Source organism: Pteropus vampyrus, unplaced genomic scaffold (assembly GCF_000151845.1).
Source record: "Pteropus vampyrus isolate Shadow unplaced genomic scaffold, Pvam_2.0 Scaffold44, whole genome shotgun sequence".
NCBI lineage: Eukaryota > Metazoa > Chordata > Mammalia > Chiroptera > Pteropodidae > Pteropus > Pteropus vampyrus.
This window is the reverse complement of record NW_011888825.1, coordinates 10,042,958-10,052,003: the sequence shown is the minus strand read 5'-3', so window position 1 is coordinate 10,052,003 and position 9,046 is coordinate 10,042,958. Positions and strand designations below refer to the sequence as shown.

General features: G+C 41.4%; 2 protein-coding genes across 2 annotated transcripts in view; one reads left to right on the top strand and one right to left on the bottom strand.

Annotated features, from left to right (window-relative positions):
• MED9 (mediator complex subunit 9) overlaps positions 1-7,570 on the top strand; it is a 9,920-nt gene extending 2,350 nt beyond the window's left edge. Inside the window, exon 2 of the mRNA XM_011359103.2 lies at positions 6,250-7,570. Coding sequence (XP_011357405.1) covers positions 6,250-6,466 — 217 coding nt within the window. The 3' untranslated portion in view covers positions 6,467-7,570. The remainder of the gene's footprint in view (positions 1-6,249) is intronic.
• Positions 7,571-7,986: 416 nt separating this feature from the next.
• The window catches only part of RASD1 (ras related dexamethasone induced 1), a 3,212-nt gene continuing 2,152 nt past the window's right edge, over positions 7,987-9,046 (bottom strand). The window contains exon 2 of the mRNA XM_023529932.1: positions 7,987-8,095. Within this exon, the coding sequence (XP_023385700.1) occupies positions 7,987-8,095 (109 nt within the window). The remainder of the gene's footprint in view (positions 8,096-9,046) is intronic.

The window sequence follows — 9,046 nt, the reverse complement described above, 5'->3', positions numbered from 1 at the left end:
TTGATCCCCATGTTCGCCTAAATTATTTTTACTTTTATGTTATTTATATCCACATGATAATAGGTGTAAACCCCTTTACTTATAGCTCTTATTCAACTATTAAAAACCAAAACAGAGTAAATTGAAACAAAATTACTATTATAGTAATGTTGAAATGAACATTAATGTGTTCTTGAATGTTTTGCTGAAATGGATTACTTCTCACAACATGAAAGTGTTGGCTGTTAAGGGCCCAGCTTCTTTTGAGTTTAACCAGACTGGGTTCATTTGATGACCTGATGCTTTCTCTGCTTTTCAAACAACTGCAAAGCCTTCGTTCTCACATTAGACCCTACTTCATTTGGCTTCACTTGGTGTGACCATACTGTTTATAGGGTGAGGCAGGTTCTTCTGTTCTCATTAGTCTGTGACCATCAAATAGCACTACTCCACAGTAGTAAGATCACAAACACAAATACAAATGCAGACCCTGCAATCCCAGAGCAGTGCTGGATTACAAATATACTCGTTGTAAAAAAAATATGGAAAAATTAAAACAAAATGTACACATTCTCAGAGACTGTTCTTGGGCTTTGGTAGAACTATTGTGTTGGGCTGGCCTTAAAGATGGTACAGTAAAGTACACTAGAGAGAACATGGGTTTTAAAATCAGATAGTCTTAGATTCAAATCTCATGCCAATGCTTGCTTGCCTTGTAATCTTGGTGAATACATAACCTTTCTAGGCTTTAATTTTCTTATCTCTAATATATGATTAATAGTAGACCGCAAACAGTGGGTTCAAAGTGTAGCTTTATGGTGTTCTGACTGGGTGACCTTAGTCAAATAACAGCTTCTCTGAGCCTCTCTCTTGAGGAATGGGACTAATAATACTTAAAGCATAAAATTGTTATGTACTCAAGAACAGTCTCCAGTGAAAGATATTGGGTTGATTACTTGTGTTTGTCTCTGTTTCCTCTAAGAGGACAGTGAAGAGTTGTTTTGTTTTAAGCATAAAACCAAAAAGAATAGGAAAGGAGCTAGTTGCCACAAAGAAGATGACCAAGGGCTAACCCACCTACCAGTCCCAAGAAGCAGCCAGAAGCAGCTGCCTTTGACCATGGCCTCCCCACAAATATCAGGCATTGGCAGTGCCAGGGACTTCTGGAAATAGGGTTCAAAGTGGGGCTAAGAACAGAGGATTACTTAAAAGTCTATTTAAGAGAGAGATCCCCATATTTCTTACCTCTTACTCTAAGCAGACAAATGACTACCCTTCCATCTTGGAAGACAATTAAAAGGTTGCACTTTCCCAAGATTTTTTCTTAGGAAAGGATAAGGCGGAGAGTATCTGGGCTGGAGGGACACCAGGCACATTGTAGGAGTTTGAAGGAGGGAAATTTACTGAAAATAGGGTTTAAGAGAAAGTTCACTGAAAATTGAGACCACACCCTTGTCTTCCCCAACTTGGCTTCTAGAGCAATAGCCAAAGAGAATAGAGGCATCTTTTGAGTGTCTGGAGAAAAATCACTGGGGGCTCCCCAAGAAAGAACCTAGTCAGTTCATATAACTAGATAGCCAAGGTCACTAAGCATGTGAAGAAAACCCCTAGTAAGAAAGGACAAAACAGAAGAGCCGAAAAAGCCACTTGGAGGAAGACAGTAGAGAGGAAAGATACTGTAAATGTAACCATGAAAAAAGGCTAGGATCTTTTTTTAAAATATATCTAGTAATATATTTGAGGCTAGTTTGTAGGCTAATGAGGGAAGGAGACAGACCGGAAGGACACTGATGGGGAGGAGACCTTGCGAAGCTTGGAGTCAGAAAGCTTGTAAAGGGTGATGCCAATGGTAAGTCTTAAATTATGAAAGTGAGGAAGGGGGCTATAGGAAGAGCATGGTTAAGAATGGGGTACCAAGAAGTAGCATCATCTCATGGGGGTCAACTCAGTTTGGTGAGTCTGGAGTACAAATCCAGCAGGAAGGGAGAGCTGGAAAGGTGGGAAAAGACAGGCTACAGAGGACAGTGCATCCACCTTAGGAAGTGAGATTTTGTCCTCTGAGGGACTGAGGAGCCAGTGAGGCTTTCTAACTAGGGAGTCTTAGACTTGTGCTCAAGATGGATGTGGCATCTCAGCATACAAGCTGGCAGGCCTGGTGAGAGGGAATGAGGTCCAGGACCAGCTCAGTCACCTAGGCCCTTAGTCTCTTCCTCTTCTGGTGGCCCTTTTATTTGTTTACTCCTTGCACAGGGGATGAATAAGGAAGTAAAAGCTTAAGTGAATTTAGCCTTTCTTCTCTAAAGAATGCAGAGTACTACCTCAATAGGTTTTTAAAAATGTTTTATTTTTAAAAGTAATAATTGCAAATTCAGAAACATGTAAAATGAAAGAAGAATTCCTTCCCCTAAGTTCCCTCACCAGTGAAAACTGCTGCATTAATACTTTATCCTTCCAGGAATTATATATGCATTGCTTTTCAAAGATTCATACAAATTAAGATTATACTGTACTTTGCTTTTTTCTCTTAGTAGTCTGCTTTGGACACTGTGAAGGTCTTCCTCAATAAGGTGACTGCACCATAAATTATGTAACTAGTCATCTGTTTATGGACTTTTAGGGTGTTGTTCTAATTTTTGCTCTTACCAGCAGTGCTGGGGTAAGCATCCTTGTATTTGAGTAAGTTTATGATGAGGAAAATCCTCAAGTAGTGGAAATGCTGGAGCAGACGGTACATTCGTTTTTAATTTTGATAGCTATTGCTAAATTTAAAATGCTACATCTTGTAGCTTTTTATTCAGAACACAGTCCTGTAGATTGGACTGCTTCAGTTAACCTAATGGCCCATAAACCTGTGACCCAAAAAGCGCTTTTTAAAAAATTAAAGTTGTAGATGTATTCAGAGTACCCATAGATATAAAATGGCAAGTGAGCCTCTCCCTCCATTTCTCCCAGCTCTCTCCCTTGTCCCCGAACTGCATAATATTCCATTTTATAAATGTGCCGTTTAAACTTTTCCTTGCGCAAAGACACTTTCATTATTTCTGGCATTTTGCTCTTGCATTCAGAGCTGCGGTGTACCTCATTGTAGATGCCTGCTTATAAACTTTTGAGTCTCTGAAAGGTAAATGTCTAGCAGTGGGATATGGGAATTTAAAATTTTGATCACTATCAGCAAATTCAGAAAGACTATCAGTTTATGCTTCACCAACAGTGTATTTGTCTTTCCCATAACCCTTCCATTACCATTAACTTTTTAATTTTGGCTAATCTAAAAGGTCAGAAAAGATGCAGTATATCAATCTGTCTTTTATTATATCAGGTGAAGCATCTTTTCATATACAATTTTATATGTCATTTGTATTTTTTCCCTGTAAACTGCCCATTTTTCTATTAACTCATTCCTCTTTGTACAGTAAGAAAAGTGTGCCTTTGTCATGTGTATTGTAAATATTTTCTCTGAGTTGTTTTCTTTTGACTTTGTTCCTAGATGGATCGGTCTTTTTTCTTTTCTTCCATCCATCCATCCTTCTTTCCTTCTTTTTTTTTTTCCCCCTCCTCAATCAGAAGCATATCATTTTATGTAAAAATATTTGTTAAGATTTTCCTTTATGGCTTCTGAGCTTTGGTCCTAGTTAGAAAAGCCTTTCTACTCTAATAATATTATATTGATCCCTTTTTTTGTAGGACTTTATGGTTTAATTTTTTTTACTTTTAATTCTTTGATGCTCCGGGAATTGATTATAATGGAAAGAGTAAAGGAGAGGTCCAGCTTATCCTCTAGTTAGCTGTCTCTCACACTGCTGTTATTATACTTATTATTTTTCCTGCTTGAGCTGCTGCCCACCATACACTGAATTCCCATATATTTTCTGATCTACTTCTGGACATTCTGTTCTCCAGTACCAAGCTGTTTTAATTCTCAAATCTTCATGGTACCAATTAGAGTTTTGAGGAAGAAGAAATGGGAAACTGAGTCCGATATCACTGAGAGGTCACAAGAGGTGACTGAAGTTTAAGAGGAGGTTGGTTTCAGTCTGTGTCTACTGCTGGAATGATTCTGAGTATCACTCAGGATGTATACAAAAGACCATCAGGAAGTGGCTTGTCAAGCCACAGCAGTAATATTTTTGTCTACCTTTTAAAAACTACAGTAGGTGGGACCAAAGTGCCCTAAACTTGCTCTTGTTTGTATGATGTTCTGGCCTACTCTCCTTTTTTCCTTTCTAAAGTTGGATGATGACTAATGTTGGACACAAAGGCAGGCCCATTTGGAGCTTTCTGCTTTTATTCAACTCAATATATGGGCCTGTCTCTTTTCTTTGGGCTTGAGTATCTCACAGTCATCCTGGCCTAGCAGGTTCCCACTTGGTTCGAGCCAGTGCCTGAATAGAGTGTTTTCCTCATCCCAGGAGTTCCGTGTTATTTACTGCCACAACTAGGGCAGGCCGAGAAGCTTGCAGAGGGGATCTTGCTGTGGGCTGCATGGCCCCCTTTCAGCCAGCTCCTCTCCAGGCGGGCTTTTCATATGGCTCCTTCTTTATTATCTAAAGACTATCTCCCTTACTGACAACCATGAGATTTGGGGTTTTCAGACGTGAGCATCTTAAACACGGTTCACTTTTTACTTTCAGAATTAAATATTCTTTTGGGCCAGGTTATGTTTGTTTCTACAACTGGATTATCATAACTTTCAAATTTTTATTTCATGTATTTTTGTTTGTTTTTACTGCGTTCTTTCAGACTCATGTAATGTGAATCAGTTTTTTTAAAACTATATTTTAATTTCAAAACCCCTTGGGACTTAAATCCTTAACAATGTGTTAACACATATGCCATCCAAGTATAATGATTTCAGAAGTCCAAATGGTTTCTGTCCAGAGTTGTGGATCTGAGACAAAACCTAAAAGAATTAAAAGATGCTCCCTATTTGCTTCCTTCCAAATGATTTACAGTTCTCAGGAAAACCAATTACTCCTCCCTAGAAACTGAAATAAGGCATACCTTTAATTGTGGGCATATCTAAATTATGGGCATCAAATGACAACAAGAAATGTTTGGCCATTCAATCCCCAGAATAAATGGTTGATTCTTCATTCCTTATCTCTGAATTAGAGCTATTGATAGTGAGCAGGCCCTGGTGGCTGACTCATTTGCCAGATATGAGCCATAACTAGTGGATCGCCAGGAGTGATGGATATCCTGCCTGCATAAGCAGAGAAATGACAAATAATAAATATGAATGAGGACCATATGGATTGAAATTTCCCACCAGGAATAAACATTTGTTAAAAGAAAAACAAATGATCATTGACAGTTTTCCCCTCTTATGCCCCAATGAATGACTTTTAGAACCACCTACTGAATTGGCTTTTCGTTTTTTGTTTCAACTGCTTGTTATCAAAAGCTCATCCACTTAATTACTTTTTAAAAATGTGTAAGAGCAATGAACAGTCTGTTTCTTTGATTTTAAGAGAAGGTTTTTGTTTTCATTTTGTTTTTAGTAGCAAGGGGCGGGGTGGGAAAGCATGGATCTCTGGACAGCTAAATATAGCTGTGAGGTGAAGTTAATGATCCTGCCTTTAAAATGAGCTTGACCTGAAGGCAAGGAGTTTACATGACTGTGGTAGGAGAGGCTCACACCTGCTGAAAAATTTCCAAAAGCTTGCAACTAATTTAAATTTTATGAATAGCTCTGGAAATTAGTCTTCCTGTTAACAGGTTCAAGCATCAAACCTTCAATTAAAAGTAGTTCTTGTTAACTGACAATCTCCTGACTGACCTGGAAATAGCTCAGATTAGAAGAAATGTAGTATTTCAGCAAGTTTTGCTTGCCATTTGTCACTTGATATTGGTAATGGCTTGTTCCTTCATTTAACAGACATTTATGAACTTATTTGCCAAGCATTCATTCTTTCAACAAATGTTACTTGCATGCCCACAGTGCCCAGGATACAGCAGACAGTGTCCCTACCCTCTGAGCTAATAGACTTTAAGCATCTAATTTTGTGAGCATTCTATGAGAGGGGCTGCACAGGCACTGCTAGGTGCTGGGCGCTTTTATAGAGCAGCTGTTTCATGCCTGCCCTAAGGCTGCATGAAAAAGAACCGGTCCCTGTCCTTTGGGGGCACACAGCCTGATAAGGGGATGGACAGAAATCAAGGCATTCTAAAAGAATGTAGGAAGACAGCAAGTTCTGTGGGGTGCAGAGGAAAGAAGTCAGGGGTTGTCTCTTCCTGTGAATTCTAATGACTGCCCTCTGCCCCCTGCAGCATGGACAAGGACAGCCCAGACATCCACCAGGACCTGAATGCCCTCAAAACCAAGTTCCAGGAGATGCGAAAGGTCATCAGCACCATGCCTGGCATCCACCTGAGCCCTGAGCAGCAGCAGCAACAGCTGCACAGCCTCCGGGAACAAGTTAGGACCAAGAATGAACTTCTGCAAAAGTATAAGAGTCTCTGCATGTTCGAGATCCCCAAGGAGTAGATGAGGCTGCTTCCAGGAATGTCCGAGAAAGAAGAGAGAGAGCAAATGGGCTTACTGCCTCTCCACCCGCTTGGAGTGTTGTTCTTTCAGACCTCAGATCTGAACTTTTAGCCAAGTAGTGTGGGGGCTATTATACGGCTTCCTTGGCTGAGTTTGTCATTGACTGTGGGAGGAGCCAGCCTTAGGAGCTTAGCTTTATTGGGGCTTCCTTGTATATACCCATATGTCTAGATGCATAATAACTGGCGTATGTGCTGGTGGAAGGAGGAATGTCCCTGGAGGCTGCAGAGGTGTGGAGGACTCTCTCCCCGCCTCTGGGGAGGGGGCCATCTCCTGTGTGTTTGGGCTCCAATGGTGTATCTGAAGAACAAAGCAGGAAAAGAGGCATCTCCTCTTTGCTTCCTTCCTTCCCTGTCCTCCCACCACGTAGATATGATCAATATGTACCAGGTATATATTGTTACCTACCATCATGAAACAGTTGCATAGAATTCACTGGACAGATAAGGCCTGTACTCATATGGCATGGGTTTAAAATGGTAAAGGAAGGCTATGAGAGAATGAGCACTGTTTTGAAAGACTATAAGGTACTTTTTCTCCTAAAACAGTTTGTTTGCTTATATGTTTGAGTTAGCAAATCTAACTGTCCATGGGGATGTCAGTCCAGATCCCTGTCACATGGCCCCTGTGTCCAGGTTCTCTGCCACCTACATGTTCTTGTTACTTTTAGCTCTTGGCTCCCCTTGTCTCCTGTCACCTTCACCACAGTGCTTTCAGTGGGGCTGGAGGGTACTGTTGTCTCTACACAGGTACAAATAGGCTTCCAGGTGAACAAAACTTGCCTCTTCTAGCATTTCAGATTCCTGGTTTAAAAAATTATTTCCCCTCTAGCCTTTTCATAAAGAGTCAACCATAAACATTTCTGCATTGCAAACAGGGGTTCATAATGTGCTTTTTGTTCAGAGAAGGGCAGCTCTAGGTGACAGTTCTGATCATCCCTCAGCCAGGTGTGACTGTATAGTTCTGATTCAGCTCTGAACGGTGGGACAAGCTAGACCCAGAAGTTAATCATCAAGTTCTGGTTCATAAAACATTTTACAAACACCCCTCATTTCCTGCAGATGGGACATTTATTTGCATCCTCTTCACTTCTTAAAGATAAGGTGAGAATAGTAACCAAATATCGTTTGGTCTAGAAATGAGCACATAACCTGTACTGACCAATTCAGGGGCTTAACAGATGCCTGCTGACTGACCTTGTTGGCAGGTATTGGTTAAAGATGTTTTTAGCAAGAGTTCCATTCATGTCAACCTGCAGCCACCTGTCAGAAGATGGCAGGCTTATTGGGAACTCAGGGATGTGTGAAGGGAGATATCAAGTTTCAGGGGCTTTGGACAGAAGAGCAGTCTCTGAATTTAAGTGGGTAGTTACCTACCTATTAGACTACTTCTACCTTGGGATTGTTATTTAACTGAATCAGTTATTTACTCCAAATTTCAGAGTAGTGCATGCGCCGGTTTTACGGCTCTGACCAAATATCATGAAACGGGAAGCACACAAATACAAGACCACCAGGGCCTTTCCGCAAGGCTGAAATGGACAAGGGCTCACAGGAGATGGAACCTTTCCTATATTCCAATGTTATGACTTATGATTTTTTCAGGAGTATATTTAAAAGAACTTGTGTTCTGCTCTCGGCACAGCTTGGTTTTTGTACTGAGAAATTCATAGTAGGATATTGGATATTGGATAGTTGGGAGGAAATTTTTCACTTTGCTTAGAGGAGACAGAACAAATTGAGAGAACTTCCGCTCTGCACCGCCCCCTTCCTGCAGCCCCAGCTTATACATGGCTAAACCAATGTGAAAACAATAACTCCTCTCAGAAGCGGGCATCTGTCCCCAAGGACTCAGTTGGCCTAGTGGGTCATCCTGCCTGCCTGTGATTGACCCTAGGGCCATCCCTCATTACAGAAGTGGTTTTAGGCCTGGTGGGGAGCAGCCCTCACCAGAGCAAGGGGACAGTATCGAATGCCCCTTACAGGGCTGAACACCCTCTTGAAGGTGTTCAATTATTTGGGTTACTGGGTGGCAGGCACTTGTGCTAAGTGCTTTTTAAACATCACAGTTAATCCTCACAGCAGCCCCATGCAGAGGATGTTTTCTGTATTTCCCGAGTGAAGAATTTGAGGCTTGGCAGGTGTCACTTGCCCCAGGCTTGCAGTTAAGAGTATCAGAGAGCTGGGTTCTGAGTTGGGAGCAAGTGTCCTCAATTGGAGTAAAGGAGACAGCAAGCAGAAGGGTGTTAGACTCCTACCTGGGGCAGCAAGTGCCTTCTGGAGCTCGAGGGGCACCAGAGGCTCAGTGATTTTAGCTTTCTAGGCAGTCATATGTGAGACCCTAGAAAGGAGCTGGGCACCAGGGTCCTGTACCAGCCTAACACCAGATCAGTCTTTCAAGCCTCCATTTCCTTACTTGTGAAAGCAGGGCCAAGTGACACCTAATAAACTCAGAGTTTCAGATTTGTTGACCTTTTGTCACCCTGGGCCAACACTGAGAATAGGACAAAATGGCTGGGGC